This window comes from Penicillium mononematosum, assembly GCF_028829835.1.
Source record: "Penicillium mononematosum strain IBT 11891 chromosome Unknown utg000001l:1.0-4488741.0:1.0-4491989.0, whole genome shotgun sequence".
NCBI classification, from domain to species: Eukaryota; Fungi; Ascomycota; class Eurotiomycetes; order Eurotiales; family Aspergillaceae; genus Penicillium; species Penicillium mononematosum.
Genome location: NW_026643271.1, coordinates 2,985,127 through 3,001,843, shown reverse-complemented (window position 1 = coordinate 3,001,843; position 16,717 = coordinate 2,985,127). Strand labels below are relative to the sequence as shown.

The following is a 16,717-nucleotide window of genomic DNA, read 5'->3' as shown; positions in this document are numbered from 1 at the left end:
ACAAGCGCATAGGCGGAGCCGCGAAAGATGAGAGCGAGCTCTCTTCTCTTCTGATCCTTTGCCCTCTTGCGCTTTGCATCAGAGCCCAGCCAAGATGAAGTTCTTCATTGAGTATGTCCCCTGCATCTGATTTTATCTTGTCTCCAAGCTGACCAGTCACAGTGATCTTCCGGTGCTGTTTCCGTATCCTCGCATCTACCCCGAACAATATGCCTACATGTGCGATCTCAAAAAGACCCTCGACGTCGGGGGTCACTGTGTGCTGGAAATGCCCTCGGGAACTGGAAAGACAGTTTCGCTCTTGTCGTTGATCGTCGCCTATCAACAGCACTACCCAGAGCACCGTAAGCTCATCTACTGCTCCCGAACCATGTCGGAGATCGAGAAAGCTCTAGCGGAGTTGAAGGCTTTGATGGAACATCGTGCTAAGGAGCTGGGTCATGAGGAGGAATTTCGTGCGCTTGGCCTGACCAGTCGGAAGAACCTCTGTCTTCACCCTTCAGTAAAAAGAGAGAAGAGTGGTACCGTGGTCGATGCCAGGTGCAGAAGCTTGACGGCCGGGTTTGTCAAGGAGAAGAAAGAGCGTGGTGAAGATGTTGAGCTTTGTGTATACCATGAGGTGGGATTTTGATTATCAACAATACAACATTGAACGAACTAACAGGCCTAGAACCTTGACTTACTCGAGCCACATAACCTCGTCCCCCCCCAGGCGTTTTCACACTGGACGGGTTGTCAAGATACGGAGAAGAGCACAAGCAATGTCCCTACTTCTCCGCTCGGCGTATGGTAAGATATCGAGCGACTATCGCACTCAAAGTGACCCATTTCTGACAAAACTTCATTAGATGCCGTGGTGCAATATTATTATCTATTCTTATCACTATCTTCTCGATCCGAAAATTGCGGAACGTGTATCCCGAGAGCTCTCGAAAGATTGCATCGTGGTATTTGACGAAGCGCACAACATTGACAATGTCTGTATCGAATCGCTCAGTATAGACCTGAGCGAGGATTCCTTACGAAAAGCGACTCGGGGTGCAAACAACCTGGAACGCAGGATCGAAGAGATGAAGAGCACGGATGAGGAAAAGCTCAAGAACGAGTATTCAAAATTAGTGGAGGGGCTGCAGGAAGCTGAGAAAGCTCGGGACGAAGATCAATTCATCTCGAATCCGGTCTTGCCAGATGACCTATTAAAGGAAGCTGTTCCTGGTAACATCCGCCGGGCCGAGCATTTCATCTCTTTCTTGAAGAGATTTATCGAGTATCTGAAGACTCGGATGAAAGTCACCCATACCATATCCGAGACACCTCCTTCTTTCCTCACTCACCTAAAAGACCTTACCTATATTGAGCGAAAGCCTTTGAGGTTTTGCGCCGAGCGTCTAACGTCACTTGTACGGACGCTTGAACTTGTCAATATTGAAGATTATCAACCTCTTCAAGAGGTGGCCACATTTGCAACACTGGTCGCAACCTACGACAAGGGATTCGTTCTTATCCTTGAGCCCTTCGAATCCGAAGCGGCTACTGTACCAAATCCCATCCTCCATTTCACGTGCTTGGATGCCGCTATTGCTATCAAGCCGGTATTCGATCGTTTCAGCTCTGTGATCATTACCTCGGGAACTTTGTCGCCGTTGGAAATGTATCCGAAAATGCTGGGTTTCACCGCTGTTCTGCAAGAATCATACAGCATGACACTCGCTCGACGATCTTTCTTGCCTATGATTGTCACTCGAGGCTCAGACCAAGCACAGGTTTCATCTTCGTTCGGAATTCGCAATGATCCTGGTGTCGTGCGAAACTACGGCAGTCTAGTGACCGAGTTTGCTCGCATCACACCCGACGGCGTTGTCGTTTTCTTCCCCTCTTATCTCTACATGGAATCAATCATCAGTATGTGGCAAGGTATGGGTATTCTGGATCAAATCTGGAACTACAAATTGATTCTCGTCGAAACTCCTGATGCACAAGAATCTTCACTCGCCCTGGAGACCTACCGAACAGCGTGCTGCAATGGGCGTGGTGCGATCTTGTTTTGTGTCGCTCGTGGCAAGGTTTCCGAGGGCATTGATTTTGATCACCATTACGGTCGTGCAGTGCTGTGTATTGGTGTTCCCTTCCAATACACCGAATCTCGAATTCTGAAAGCTCGTCTCGAGTTCTTGCGTGAGAACTATCGTATTCGGGAGAATGACTTCTTATCTTTCGATGCGATTCGACATGCCGCCCAGTGTCTGGGTCGTGTCCTGCGTGGCAAGGACGACTATGGAGTCATGGTGTTGGCGGATCGTCGATTCGAACGAAAGCGGCCCCAACTCCCCAAGTGGATCAACCAGGCAATGTTGGACAGCGAAACCAATCTTAGCACTGATATGGCTGTATCGAATGCGAAGAACTTCCTGCGGACCATGGCCCAGCCTTTCAAATCGAAAGATCAAGAAGGCATTTCTACCTGGGGCTTGGCTGACATCGAGCGCCATGAGGCAAAGAGGAGGACGGAGGAAGAGCGGATGATGAGAGAAGAGCTGAATAACGGGCATCCAATGGACGGAATGGTCCCATCCGCATCCCGGATCGTCACGGACGAATACGACGACAACATTGATCAGGACCTCATGATGCTTGACGCACCATAAAATAATCTTGTTTTTTCTTTACATAATGACACATCTACTGGCATGGGCAGGCGTTTGGAATTGGGCATGGTGCTATTTAGCACGACGTTCCTAGGGACAGGAACCATTTACCTTACAATTGAAGACAAATCTTTTAAATAACTATCCTATGGATACAGTCCAAGTATAGAGGCATCTCTTGAGATCGGCTTAAAAAAAAGACAGACGTGGATCTTCAGGATCAGGCTCAAATAACTCCTGGATTTCCGATCTTCGCTACTGAGTAGGTCTCATCACTTATCCGCCTCAAAGATCACCTTGTGTGCCCGCATGTTATCGAAGTCGTCATATCTACCGAATAGTCAATCATAGGGCGTCAAGATCTGAACGAGAAGAACTTACGCTTGAACTGCCTGCGAGAGTGGACGGATATCTTGAGACATGAAGCTGGGAATCATTAGATACTCGCAAAACAACGAATATTAGATTAGCCAAACTCACTTGAGGGTGTCCTGCTTCTTTTCGAAGAGGTCCATCGCCGGACCAAAGATACCTAGCACAATTAAGCAAGTCAATCCAAGTAAGATGTGGAATCAGACATACTCCGTACAGGGCATCGGCCCATCTGTAGACGAAGGTTCTTTCCGTAAGCTTCATTCCCAGTCCATGGGATATCCTCATTGTGTACGCCCACACTCGATATACGGCCCCATGGTCGTAACAACTCGAACCCCATCCTGAGAGCACTACTAAGTCCGACAACTTCGATAACGATATCCGCTCCACGACCGTCAGTAAGATCCTTTACCCTTTGGCGCAGTCCTTCTTCGTCCTCCTTGAAATTCCAAGGCTCGGCTCCTAGACTCTTTGCAAGTGCTAGTCTGGAAGGCACACTATCAATTGCAATCAAGGTCTTCGGCTTGTAATCGAGCGCACTAATAAGTGCGCAGATACCGACAGGGCCACAACCAAAGAGGAGTACCGTGCTTTTTTGGATCTCCTCTGGCGTTGTGCCAGAGAAAGCATTCAGAGAAGCAAAGTACCCAGTCGGGAATATATCGGCCATAAGAACCAGCTTCTTCTCGTCGATTGAAGCTGGGACTTTGGCAAGAGTCGAATCGGCTAGTGGAACACGTACGTACTCGGCCTGTCCACCATCAAGTGCAACAGTACCGAATAGCTGGCTTCGAGCACACCGAGAGGAAAAGCCACGCTCACAGTAGAAACATTCCCCGCAGCTCGCAGTGAAGGGTGAGACTACTCGGTCTCCCTTTTGGAAGTTCTTTATGTCTGATCCAAGCTCGACAACTTCGCCTGTAAACTCATGGCCCATGATAAACTCCGTGCCGGACTTTTGGTGGCCGCGAAAGACATGGAGTTCACTACGCGGATATGAACCGTTGTGCGCTGTTAGAGATAGATCTTGATTTCTTACCTGCCACATAATGCAGTGTATCGCACCTTCAGGATGACATCTGTTGGATCTTGGATCTGGGGGATGGGCTTTTGCTCGATGGCTACCTTCAACGGGCCCTTGAAAACAACGGCTTGCATTTTAGCAAATTGTGATCTTTCCTGTGGTTTGTGCAGGGTATAATTAGGAGGTTTGATGAGGTTGCAGCTGAGATTCAATTATCATTCAAGTCACACATTCAAGTCACAGGGATATGCCTAGTCCGGCGACATCGCCGAGGGACCTCGGCAGATCTCAGATTTACCCAGGCGCAGCAGGGAAACGAGTATAAACTGCATTTTGGCATAATTTTATTGGAAAGAGATACAATGTGTGCTCTTGAATTGAGACTTGAAGTGTTCCAGTGGCAAAACTGACCTTGACCGTTTCAGTGAAGGATGTATCAGCCGTTTTTCATCGCGGGGGCTTTTGCGGGGTATATGGTATATGTAGAGCCCTTGAGGTAGTCCGAGACTATACCTATGGAGAATAAAAGAAGCATAGGCCACGTTATAACATCATTACTTAGGAAAGATCTATTTATCGAACTAGTCAAGATGCTAATATGAACAGGACTTTTTGGTTCCGCTGCACAAAGACAAACTCCAGATCATCGACACATCAAAGATGAAGCGAAAACACGAAAGAAATAACAAGAGCTTTGCATAAATACAATATACACATGAGGGAAAAACAAGAATACACATTTCAGAACTCCGTCCAGTCAGAGACTATGCTACAGGAGCAAGAATGTCGAACGAACCAGTGCCGACGGTACCGACACGGCCAACAACAATTCTGCTACTAGGACTCTTGAGGTTATCATTACCTCTCTCGAGCACAACGTCCTTCAGGGCACCGACAGTAGTCTCGAAACTGGCCCGAGCGAAAGCAGACGAGGCATCCTTGACCAAGCCGTTACGACTGAACGCCTTGAAGCCACCGGACTGTGTCATCACATCACCGATCAAGTTCAAGTGACGGTTGTCAACGGAGATACTGTGACCCTTGAAAACGGCATCCATTTCGCGGACGATGGTGCCACGAGCAGCTTCGACACCGTACAGGTTGAGCATGTCGTGGATGGAGTTGGTGTAGATCGAGTGGGGCTTGATGATATCCTGGTAGTCGCGCATGGCGAGAAGGTTGACACCCTCGGTGATGATGTTGGCGGGATCACCCTTCGCCTCGTCAGCCTCGACGAAGACGCAGTTGCCCATGCCGGGAATACACTGGATGACGGCGAGGTGGAGAGCCTTCTCAACCAGGGGAAGGAGGAGAAGCTTAGGGGGTCTCGACGTCGTACTGCAGTTGGATGGTGCACGTGTTGCCCTTCTTCGGGTCGAACTTGAACTTCGTGATCTCCTCGAACTTGCCCATGACATCCTCCTCGCGCGCCTTGCTGTCTTGGGCGGTCTCGTCGTCGGACTCATCCTCGGAGTCGGAGTCGGAGCTGTCCTTCATTTGCACGTCACGAGTGGCCTTGGCAGGCTTGCTGCTTTCATCTTCGTCTTCTTCGTCGTCAGGGCTGTCTTGGCGTTTGATGATATCCTGCTCGCCGGCGTCGGGTTCTTCGTAGGAGACCTGGTTGCCCCTGTTCTGAGCGCTGGCGGCCCGCTTGGCATCGTCCTCATCATCTTCATTGTCGTCGTCGGCTGGCTGGGCCTCGGAGTCGGCGCCTCTCGGTGCCTCCGCGATTCTACCGACTGAAACACCGATTTCAGGCTGAGAAGTCGTGCCCTTGACGCCCTTCTTCTCTTCGTTGCGCTTCTTGAGCTCAGCCTTGGTGAGTCTCACCAACCGGGGATGAGCTTGGATTCCAGAGCAATCAGAACATCCTTTGTCTCAATGGCGTATTCCTTGGTGTATTCTTCAGACGGGAAGAAGTCGATCTCGATGTCGTAGATCTTGGCCTTGGAGTGGCCAATGCCTGAGCCAATGCGTTCCCTGACTTGCACCTTGTCAACAAGTTCAGCAATGCTCAGTTTGCTGATGGCCTTGGCGAATTTCTCCGAGTCCTCTTTAGAGATTTCCTCGTTCAGAAGAAGAGTCATCGTAGGTGTCATAATCTTGGCACTTGCAGTCATAACAATTTCACGTAGACGGGGGATACCCAGTGTGACGTTCTTTGCCGAGTGACCAGCCAAATGGAAGGTGTTGAGAGTCATCTGCGTGGACGGCTCTCCGACGGATTGACCGGCCATAATTCCGACCGCCTCACCGGGGTCAATGATGGACTTCATGTACTTCATGTTCATCAAGGCCTCGAAGGTCTTCTTGGAGACCTTGCCCTCGATGTTCTTCTTCTTGTCTTTAATGAGCTTGTTCTTGTTGACATCCGCGTACTATTTTCAAAAGCTGTTAGCATTGGAAAGAATATTAGGGAAGAGATAGCGAGTCCATACCTTCTTTAGCTCTTGGGCGAACGCTTCTGATGTACTTCCAAGGTTTCCTCCAGGGGGAAGTGAGACAACACAGGGTCCACAGCATCAATCTTTCCGGTCTTGCGGACCGCTTTCATGGCGTCCTTGTGCCAAGTCGTAACATCCTCCTTCGCCAATTTGTGGTAATCATCTGCTTGGACTTGCTTGGAAATGGAGATGTGGTTCTGAGCAAGGAAGTCAAAGTCGTTCAGGTGCACTTGTTTGGTGATATCGAGACCGTCCTCTCCGTACAAGAACTGGACAACGGAGCCATCTGACGCTTCACGAACAGAGGAATCGTATTCAGCCTTGAGGCCTTCCATACCCTTGATCAAACAACGTTGCAGGTAACCAGATCTAGATGTCTTGACAGCAGTATCAATCAGACCCTCACGACCAGCCATGGCGTGGAAGTAGTATTCTTGAGGCTTGATTCCGGTCAAGAAACGACCAGAGACGTAACCACCAGCCATCGGGTGGGTTTCGAAGGCCTTGAATGACGGAAGAGTCTTTCCACTGATCATGAGTGGTACACGGCGACCTTCAAGAACCTGCTGGCCGAGATTGCAAGAAATCAGGTTGGCGTTAACGCCGGATCCCTTGGCTCCAGATATCGTCATAGACTGCATTTGGTTCCAGGGAAAAGGTTTAGCAAGACCGGACGGGAGACACGCGCTGGTGATTTCAGAAGAGAGCTTGGCAGACCGGGCGTTAGAAACGCTATCCAGGCCACTTTGCTTGTCGTCATCGCGAAGAACCTCCTCCAATCGTCGGTTCAACTCGGCAGTCTGGTCACCAGGAACCTGGTCCAAGGTCACATACTTCAGAGCAACTTCGCGGCCCATCTGAGGAGCAGTGGCCAACTTCTCCTTGCGGATACGGTCACCCTCCTTAGTCAATCGAAGATCGTCGATACCACAACTGAAGCCACGCAGGTTCAGGACGCGAGTGAGGAGTCTTCCAAGAATACCGATGAGCTTGCCAGCAGTGCTGTATCCATAAACTTCATGGACAGCATCGATGAGACCACCGGCGGTGGGACCGAGCTGTTTTTTATCGAGAATACCACAAAGGTACTCTCCATCCTGGAAGATAACCTCTCCTTCTTCGTTGTTCTCACCCCATCGTTCGCCAGGGGTTGAAGACTTGCTCTTCAAGGTCAAACCACCTCGCTCTGGGGGTTGGATGTTCTTGAGGATTGTCGTGATAATCTGCTTTCCGGTCCATAGGCACTTGGGCTTTCGCATGGCAGGCTCGACCAGTTGGATCCGGTCACTGACAATATGCGAATGTTCCGGTCTCAAGCAACTGTACAACAACTGGTGGTAATCCTCCTCGTCATAGAAGCTGTCACGGCATGTAACCCACGTTCCCATGGAAATATGATCTTGAATCAGACCTCTCAGCGGTTTCCCTGATGTGGCAACGAGATACTGGTGGTCGGCGTCTGCCAACATTCTGGCTTCGGCTTGAGCAAGCTCATTTTGAGGGAAATGCATGTTCATCTCGTCACCATCGAAATCGGCGTTATAGGTGTTACAATTGGCGTAGTGCATGCGAATAACCCGCTCATTGGGAAGGACACGAGCCTTGTGACCCATGATGGAGGGTTTGTGCAGAGTGGGCTGACGGTTCATCAAGACGTAATCACCGGTGGTGAGATGACGGTAGACCTTCTTGTTGCGCGAACCTTTCTGGCGCCAATTTGACGGTGCGAGCAGTTGGTTGGCAAGGGCTGTCCGCTCTTCCAGGTTCTTGAACTTGAGATTGATGACTTGTCCATTCTCGTTCTCGATGGAAGAGGCTCCGGGGTATTTGTCGGGACCGTTGATAACAGCCTCCTTCAACTCCCAGAAGTTGTGGTTTGTCACAGGTTCAGGGAAAGTCAACTTCTTGGCGAAGACAAGGGGTACACCAATCTCATTGGGTTCGATGTTGGGATCGGGTGAGATAACACTACGAGCAGCAAAGTTGACACGCTTGCCCATCATGTTCTTTCGGAACAGACCTTCCTTCTTCTCCAGAATCTGCTTGATACCGTTCGGCTGTGATAAGGCAGCTGATCCGGTGACCGAGGTACGATCGCGGTCAATCAACCCGTTGACCACATCTTGGAGTTGAACGATAGCTTGAAGGAGATCACTGTAGTTCCGCGCACGGGACATGGTCTTCTCTTCCTCGTTTTGGATCTCCTTGCTGATTTGGTTGATGGTGTCACAGCCCTTCAAAATCGCATTGAACGAAGTGTTTTGCTGTGCCTCCATGACTGTTCCGGCACCCTGCTGGACTGCGGGGCGGTATTTGTTTGGCGGCACCAGAATACTCTTGATGAAGAACATGTCTGCCGATATAGCTTTCACTCCCTTGGGCACAGGCCTAGAATTGTAGACAAGCTGCAGGATCTCACTTTCCTTCTGGAAGAGAAGATGAAGAGCTCCATAGACTTCGGAAGAAGACATGAATTCTTGACCGGTCGATCCTTGTGCCTCCTGCACGACAGCCACACCACGGCGGATTTCCTCTTCGGCTCCGTGGACCTCGGAAACAGTATTCTTGGACTTGGCGTTCCTTTCTTGCTCGAGAAGGACCATGGTATTCGGTGCCTGGAATCCTCCTTGCAGCATTGCAAGCTTCTGCTTCTCGGGTAATTGCTTTCGGAAGATTTTGTTGTAGCGATCCTTTTTATAGGAGGGGGATACTCTGCCATAATGTTAGCCGGGAAAGCCAAAGTCAGGGTCGAGGGATATAACGTACCCGCTGCAGCCGACACATTTCTTGAATCCGTTGATATCCTTGAAGAAGGCTTTGATCAACTCCCGTCTGGCTTCTGCGGCAATAGGGTTCTGTCCGCCAGGCATCAATCCGTCCAATTTGCCCTCCTTCTTGGCTTCGCGGATGCGCCGAGTGACATAATCAGTCCTCTTTTGCATGTAGTCATCATCATCGGGATTGTCTGAGTCGTCTGAATCGTCTTCCTTGCCCTTGGTGGCCTTTGATTTGGCACCTTTGACGGCTCCCATCGCATCGACAACAGCGACTTCGTCGACCAATCCATATTGCAGAAGGCGCAATTTGCAGGTGTACATGTTGACCTGGTTGCGACCCATCTGCAGGCGAAGACAGTACACACATTGTGCTCGCAGGAGGCGGAAGATGTGATCGAAGAAGGTGACATTATAGAAGGGTACTGGCAGCTCAATGTGTCCAGGATGTCCGGTACAAGTGAAAGAGTTCTGGCGACAGGTAGTGCATCTGTAGAATAAGAAAATCTCTCACGTTAAAGATTGAACAGTATACTGATTGATTCAAGACTTACACATGATCTCCCCAAGCGCCCATAGCAGGGTCTTGAAGACCACCAGGAACAGGATTGTTAAATGAATCCAAAGTCGGCGTATTGTGAATTCTTTTCACCGAGAGAGCTTTAATCTCTTCCTCGGAGTAGACATTGAAGTCGACGCCATTAATGGTCGAGGCGACCGGGCGCGCAAAAGTTGCCATTGTAGCCTGCAGCTCCTTGAGCAACAGAAAACGCTGGCGCACGAAATCAAGTGCTCGGATTCAGACCTCCAAGTGCTTTTAGTTCTGGAGCGAACTTTTTTTTTTCCGGAGGAGCAACTTCTTTTCTGCCCGTCTCCACCGCCTTACCCTTTTTGGGTTTCTGCGTGGACTACTCTTGTCATGCACAATTCCTGCTGCTTGTCTATCCTTCGCTCATTCCACGTTTTTCTATTTTCCTATCGCCTGGAGACCGAGCGCGTGTGAAGCCATCTACATCATGGCCGACGCATCGGGTAACGCGCTGAAGCGTCCTCACCCTGAGGATCAACACGACAACTCTCAGAAAAGGACCCGCTCCAACCATGGGTCCCCAGTACCAGGTCAAGGAGGTGCTGCCCCGGGCAAGCCAGATATTGCGAAAATTATGGCAGAAGCAAGGGCAAAGGCAGAAGCTGTGCGCGCTCGTCTACAGGCGCATGGTGGTGTGAGAGCGACACCAACGCCGCCAGCACCTCCAGGGCCTCCAGCACCACCCGCACCACCCGCACCGGATTCCGCAAGTCCTCCCCCGCCACCTCCTGCTCCTGGGATGTCGAAGCTAGAACAAATGAAAGCTCGAGTTGCTGCAGCTACTCAACGAGCCAGCGCCCCCTCTCAGCCACGACCCAGTGCACCCGTACCGTCCTATCAACCACCGGCGCATGACGACGAGGGCATGTCCAAGGCTCGCGGTGGTCTGGACGTTGGCCTTCATCCTGCGCTTCTCTCTGACACTACCCCGGAATATCGTGGTGCGAATGGGCGACAGACTAAACCAAAACGTGCCGGTGGGCCCCAGCTTGATCTGTCTGGTCCATCTGTTGAGGAAATCAAGAATAACCCTTACTTCGACCCGGCTATCAATCCCAAAGCAACGATTGCAAAGCCTCGAAAAACACGAGAGCTCCTTTTCAATCAGAAGGGCAAATACATCCAACAGGCAGCGGCTCTACGCAGACAGGCACAGCTGGAGGCTATGAAGAAAAGAATTGCAGAGAAATCGCGACAGGCCGGACTTGACGAGGATATCGATGTGGAAAAGGCATTCCTTGTTCCTGCTCCGCCCGCTGTAGAGTGGTGGGATGCAAAGTTAGTTGATGGCAGCGACTATGACGCAATTGATCACCAGGAAAACATCAAACTTGATACCCTCACCAGCTATGTCCAGCATCCTATTGAGCTGGAACCTCCGCAAGAAAAGCACATGCCTGCGCAAAAGCCCATGTTCCTTACGCCGAAAGAACAAGCCAAGGTTCGGCGGCAGCGACGCATGGCAGATTTGAAGGAACAGCAAGCCAAGATCAGACTGGGACTCGTGGAAGCACCGCCTCCAAAGGTCAAGAAATCCAATCTCATGCGGGTGTTGGGAGAACAAGCTGTGAAGGATCCCACGGCTGTGGAAGCTCGCGTGACCAGAGAGATCGCAGATCGGAAGGAGGCGCACGAGATGGCGAACGAAGAGCGCAAACTGACTAAGGAGCAACGGCGCGAGAAGTTGGAAGCTCAGAAGGAAAAGGACGCCTCATTGGGCATCTTCCAATCTGTGTATCGAATTGACAGTCTGGCGAGCGGCCGGAACCGCTTCAAGATCGGCAAAAACGCAGATCAAAATAATCTGACGGGCATGTGTGTCATGCATCCCCGGTTCAACCTGGTGATTGTCGAGGGCGGCCAGCACTCCATCAAAAATTACCGAAAGCTGATGTTGAACCGCATTGATTGGACCGAAAACCCTGGATCTGATCGAGTACCTGCAGACAGCCCCGAAGCTAAAGTTTCCTGGTTATCCACTGAAGATGATAAAGGAGAGCCCCGGGATTTCAGCGCGAATACATGTAATCTCCTATGGGAAGGTCAGACCAAAGGCCGGGCCTTCAGGAAATGGTTTGGTGCTCGTATCTGTGAAACAGACTCTGCTGCCAAAGCAGCCCTGTCCCGAGCCAAGATGGAGAACTTCTGGACGCTGGCGAAGAGTGCCAAGCCAGCTGAATATTAACATTTCCTACGGCTGATAATCAAAGTCTAGGTCTATTGTACTTTTACAGATAGCGAACTTGCTTCATAGCCATTATCATTCATACGCATGATGCCTCAGACTTTTATTGTCTACTGTCCCATAGGCACCGTAAATTGTTCAAAACAGACACTCAATTAGAGCTATGAAAAACTTTTAATCGAACACAAAATTTCCATGCCCACATAAACCCCGCTCCGTATGCAAAGCAAATATTTGTTACTAGGATATCACAGAAGAACATATATGGAAAACAAAGTTATCAGGAAGGAGGAGGACCCTGGCTGCCGCCGCTCAGGTTTCGCAGCAGGTCCAGCTGGGCTTTCACTTGGTCAAAGTTCATAGCCGGAGTTTGGGCCTGGGGAGGCTGATGCTGTTGCTGTTGAGGCTGGGGCTGTTGGTAATGCTGTTGAGACTGTTGGTAAAGCTGCTGGTGTTGCAAAAGCTGCAGGAATTGTTGCTGCTGTTGTTGCTGCAACATAGCCATGGATTGAGGATTGAATTGGGAAGCACCCTGTTGGACGTTCTGGAAGTTATTGGGTTGCGGTTGTTGGAAGGCCGGATATGGGGAGAACTGGAAGGGCATCGGTGTCTGCGCTCCACCTTGGCCGAATTGCGGCTGTTGCGGGTTCTGGGCTTGCTGCTGTGCGTATTGCGCATACGCGGCGAAGGGCTGGGGAACACCGTATGGCTGCTGTGGTTGCTGGTACATTGGCTGGCCGTAAGGAGCAGCGGGCTGAGCTTGAGGTTGAGGCTGAGACTCGTGGGTCGAGCCGCTGGCCTGCTGGGGCCGACGGTCCTGGTCCCACTCCCTTCCTCCGCGTCCGCCTCTGCCTCGTCCTCCACGTCCACGGTCACCGCGGCCACGACCTCTTCCGCCACGGAACCCGCCACGCTCGTTGCCTTCAACTGGTGGCTCGCGAGTATTCATCATCTCGTAGAGGTTGGTAGGGCGGGCAAGAGGGGTATAGCCATCCTCAGCTCCGGCGTCATCGTAGTTGAGCTCGGTCTGGTTCAATTTTGAAGGTCCTGGGGCTGGCTTTTTGCCTTTGGGGCCTTCTCTGGCTTCCTTTCGCTCCTGTCTCTTCTGCTTCAGCTTCCGCTTGTATTCAGCTTCCGCCTCATCGTCAGAGAATTCCATCTCTTCTTCGGCAATTTCCTCGTCATGGAAGTTGGAGGCGTCGCTTCCCTTCATGCCCTTGAGCGGCTGGGTGAACACAAAGGTGGAGTGCTCCTCAACATAGAAAATATCCTTGCCCTTGACTAAGCCTTTTTCCTGAACTTCGGCGGCTGTGGCGAACGCGACGGTATACAGAGGATTCTCCACTCTGCCCAGGGTCTCTGCTACTACACCCATGATCTGGCGATCTTCAGAGCAGAGCAAGGAGCCCGACTCAAGTACCTGATATTCTCCAGAGGTATTGGCCTCGATAAGAACATTGTTATCGATAGCCGCATGAACTTTGCCGAGGAACACAATCTTCATCTCCGGGGTGATATTAACGTCAGGGACAGGCAGGATCTCCTGTTCGATCTCGTTGGTTGTCCGCAGTTTCCCGCCTGATTTCCCCTTGCCGTCTCCCTCGTCATCAGAGCCACCTTCCGCTCGCATCAGAATCTGTGCTTGCTCCTCGGGGCTGAGGATGGGGTAGTCTTCATCGTCACTATCATCGGAGTCAGAGGAATCAGAGCTGTCTGAAGATGACTCGTACGGGGAAGAGTCAACCTCCCACTCAGGGTGCTCCTCTCCATTGTCGTCGCCAGCCTGTCCAGTGGCTTCGATCATATTGTCTTCGCGAGTATATTGCTCGACATCCATAGCTTCGCCGAGGGGAGCAGTGGGCTCAATTTTGATTTGGTTTGCCTCTGTCTCCTCCTCCTTAATAACTGCCTCGGTGGGCTCGGCCTGAGAGGTGTGCTGGGTTTCCTCCCGCTTGATCTCTGTCTCGGATTCTTGGTGGTTCACTGGTTGATCTTGCTCTCGCTTGATTGTGTGTTCGGTCAACTGCGAGCCAGTTTCTTGTTCGGAGGGGTGGTGGATAAGGTTCAATCCGGGGATCATATTGCTTGGCTTGGAGGAAGTGGAAGGCTCAGCTTCGCTGTTTCCAGCATCCAAGCTAGTTGTACCCATCTCTGGTGTACCTGCAGCCAAGGGAGTGTTATAGAAATCGCTGCCGTTGTCTGGGGTCCCTGCGATAGGCGTCTCGATAAGACAGGGCTTTTTCGGGGCAGGGCCTTCACCAGCACCTGTCTCATTTGAGGGATTCTGATGTCCGTCCATATTGGATCTTCAGTCCAAATATTTATTGTATAAAAACCAATTCAACTTGAAAGATCAAAAGTCGGACGGGAAACTTTTTTTTATTTTGCCAGACTCCGCATGGGCGGTCAAGATGGTCTTATCGGTTATCGCAGCTCTGTCGCCTTTCGACTCACCTACGTAGCTAACTCCAACTTGCAAGATGGCAGGGAACGACAATGCATCGGGGGATGCCCATAAACCTCGGACAAAGAAGCAGTATGTATATGGATCCGTGCGGAATCATACATGAATGAAGCTAACCTATGCATAGACCCCCACCAGCTCCCTTCTACATTCCCCTCAACATCACTCTCTACCTATGCCTAATTGCCAACACTTTCGCCGCAATATTCTCTCCAATTCAAGATTGTGATGAGGTCTTCAATTTTTGGGAACCTACACATTATCTGCAACATGGATATGGTCTTCAAACCTGGGAATATTCCCCGGTTTATTCTATCCGGAGCTGGCTCTACGTGTCCCTCCATGCTGTTGTAGGCAAGATCGGGTCTTTGGTGGTCCACAGCAAGACAGCTGAATTCTATACAATTCGCCTATCTCTTGCATTTATGTGCGCCGCCTGCCAGACTCGACTATACTCTGCGATATGTCGTACACTCAGTCCCCGCATCGGTCTCTTGTTTGTCATGATCATCACACTGAGCCCTGGCATGTTTCATGCTTCGACCGCCTTTTTGCCCTCTACTTTTACCATGTATATGTCTATGCTCGGTCTGGCTTCGTTCCTGGATTGGAAGAATGGCCGGAAAACAGCGCAGGGCATCATGTGGTTTGGGCTGGGAACAATTGTTGGGTGGCCCTTTGCCGGTGCTCTCATTGTTCCTTTTTTGGCTGAGGAGGCTATTGTTAGTTTCATGTCTGGATCCGTTGGGTCACTAGTGTACAATGTCTTTGATGGCATCATCCGTTGTGTGTCAATTCTGGTATGTGACATTCTACTTGGTGTCAATGTCTTTACTAAGATATATCCCAGGCTCTTGAAGTTGCAGTTGACTACGCTTTCTTTCGAAAGCTCGTTCTCGTGCCTTGGAACATTGTTGCATACAACATTTTGGGAGGAGAAGGTAAGGGACCGGATATCTTTGGAACTGAGCCGTGGACGTTCTATGTTCGAAACCTCTTGCTCAACTTCAATGTCTGGTTTGTTCTCGCCATGCTATCCGCGCCCCTCCTGCTTTTCCAGGTCGTTTTTCGATCACACACTACCTCCTTGCAGACCTCATTGCGGTCCATGACCCTGGTCGCTCCATTCTATATGTGGTTCGGGATTTTCTCAGTCCAGCCACACAAGGAAGAGCGGTTTATGTACCCAGCATACCCGTTTCTGGCACTTAGCGCGGCTTTGAGCTTCCATATTATCCTGACCTACCTTGGCTCTACTAACCAGAAGGAACTGATCGGCCGCGTACCAACTAAACTAAAGATTGCAGCAGCCATGTCGGTTGTCCTAGTTGGTCTGAATGCCGGCATGCTGCGCACTCTAGGGATGGTTACGGCTTATAACGCTCCGTTGAAGGTGTTCGAGCCCCTACAGAGTGTGGATATCGCGCAGGCAGGAGACTCGGTGTGTTTCGGTAAGGAGTGGTATCGCTTCCCGTCATCATATTTCCTTCCCAACGACATGCGCGCCAAGTTCATCCGAAGTGAATTCCGAGGACTACTTCCGGGCGAGTTCCCAGATGCACCGAGTTATCTTGGACGTCTGGATGGTGCCTCACAGATCCCATCTGGCATGAATGATCTCAACATCGAGGATCCTAGCAAATACGTAAGTGTCTCAGCGTGGCGTTGGAACGATTATTCCTGTCTCTTTGCTGACTTTATGACAGACGGATATCTCTCAATGTTCTTTCCTGGTTGACTCTTACTTCCCTGGTCACGATGCAACCGAGCTAGAGCCCCATTACCTCCTAGACAAGGCGCAGTGGGAAACGCTTTCCTGCGCAAGCTTCCTCGATGCGTCTCAAACAGGTCTGCTGGGTCGGTTGATCTGGATTCCTGATTTCCCAGTCATGCCAGCTCGCTTCCGACGCAAATGGGGAGAATACTGTCTTCTCCAACGAAGAGTGCCAGGCCATGTATAGATCCAGGAACAAAACCTCTAGAATAATTATGTAAGAATATGAACACGGAATCCACTCGCATCGAATGTAAGCAGATAAGTAACACATGAGGTTATCAAGTACAAGTGTAGCGTCACCTTTCCCAATCGGGACAAAATATCCCTATGGACTTTTGGCTTTTCTCCGCAGATAACCCTCACTCCGCTTCGCCTGACACCAACGACAGACAATCCACGGACAGAGATCATGCAGTCCCGGATCTGACAGCTCGAAAAAG

At 50.6% G+C, this 16,717-nt stretch overlaps 6 protein-coding genes across 6 annotated transcripts; 3 read left to right on the top strand and 3 right to left on the bottom strand.

The window, feature by feature from the left end:
* Nucleotides 1-94: 94 nt before the first annotated feature.
* On the top strand, nucleotides 95-2,645 carry N7519_001115 (TFIIH/NER complex ATP-dependent 5'-3' DNA helicase subunit RAD3; the record flags this gene model as incomplete). The annotated part of the gene is made up of 4 exons (XM_057287893.1): nucleotides 95-111; nucleotides 163-605; nucleotides 713-789; nucleotides 849-2,645. The coding sequence occupies 4 exons, from the start codon at nucleotides 95-97 to the stop codon at nucleotides 2,643-2,645; spliced, it is 2,334 nt and encodes a 777-aa protein (XP_057153976.1).
* A 272-nt stretch (nucleotides 2,646-2,917) lies between these two features.
* Nucleotides 2,918-4,178, bottom strand: N7519_001114 (alcohol dehydrogenase family protein; the record flags this gene model as incomplete). The annotated part of the gene is made up of 5 exons (XM_057287892.1): nucleotides 2,918-2,975; nucleotides 3,027-3,071; nucleotides 3,126-3,177; nucleotides 3,228-4,006; nucleotides 4,060-4,178. The coding sequence occupies 5 exons, from the start codon at nucleotides 4,176-4,178 to the stop codon at nucleotides 2,918-2,920; spliced, it is 1,053 nt and encodes a 350-aa protein (XP_057153975.1).
* A 630-nt stretch (nucleotides 4,179-4,808) lies between these two features.
* Nucleotides 4,809-10,068, bottom strand: N7519_001113 (DNA-directed RNA polymerase I core subunit RPA190; the record flags this gene model as incomplete). Its single annotated transcript, XM_057287891.1, is given in 6 exon segments — nucleotides 4,809-5,382; nucleotides 5,402-5,834; nucleotides 5,879-6,422; nucleotides 6,518-9,200; nucleotides 9,255-9,752; nucleotides 9,817-10,068. The coding sequence occupies 6 exon segments, from the start codon at nucleotides 9,999-10,001 to the stop codon at nucleotides 4,809-4,811; spliced, it is 4,917 nt and encodes a 1,638-aa protein (XP_057153974.1). The 5' UTR covers nucleotides 10,002-10,068.
* A 210-nt stretch (nucleotides 10,069-10,278) lies between these two features.
* N7519_001112 (U4/U6-U5 snRNP complex subunit PRP3) lies at nucleotides 10,279-12,036 on the top strand (the record flags this gene model as incomplete). Its single annotated transcript, XM_057287890.1, has 1 exon — nucleotides 10,279-12,036. The coding sequence occupies one exon, from the start codon at nucleotides 10,279-10,281 to the stop codon at nucleotides 12,034-12,036; it is 1,758 nt and encodes a 585-aa protein (XP_057153973.1).
* Nucleotides 12,037-12,316: 280 nt separating this feature from the next.
* N7519_001111 (RNA-binding snoRNP assembly protein NAF1) lies at nucleotides 12,317-14,335 on the bottom strand (the record flags this gene model as incomplete). Its single annotated transcript, XM_057287889.1, has 1 exon — nucleotides 12,317-14,335. The coding sequence occupies one exon, from the start codon at nucleotides 14,333-14,335 to the stop codon at nucleotides 12,317-12,319; it is 2,019 nt and encodes a 672-aa protein (XP_057153972.1).
* Nucleotides 14,336-14,516: 181 nt separating this feature from the next.
* Nucleotides 14,517-16,461, top strand: N7519_001110 (dolichyl-P-Man:Man(6)GlcNAc(2)-PP-dolichol alpha-1,2-mannosyltransferase; the record flags this gene model as incomplete). Its single annotated transcript, XM_057287888.1, has 4 exons — nucleotides 14,517-14,572; nucleotides 14,628-15,300; nucleotides 15,351-16,145; nucleotides 16,207-16,461. The coding sequence occupies 4 exons, from the start codon at nucleotides 14,517-14,519 to the stop codon at nucleotides 16,459-16,461; spliced, it is 1,779 nt and encodes a 592-aa protein (XP_057153971.1).
* Between the last annotated feature and the right edge of the window lie 256 nt (nucleotides 16,462-16,717).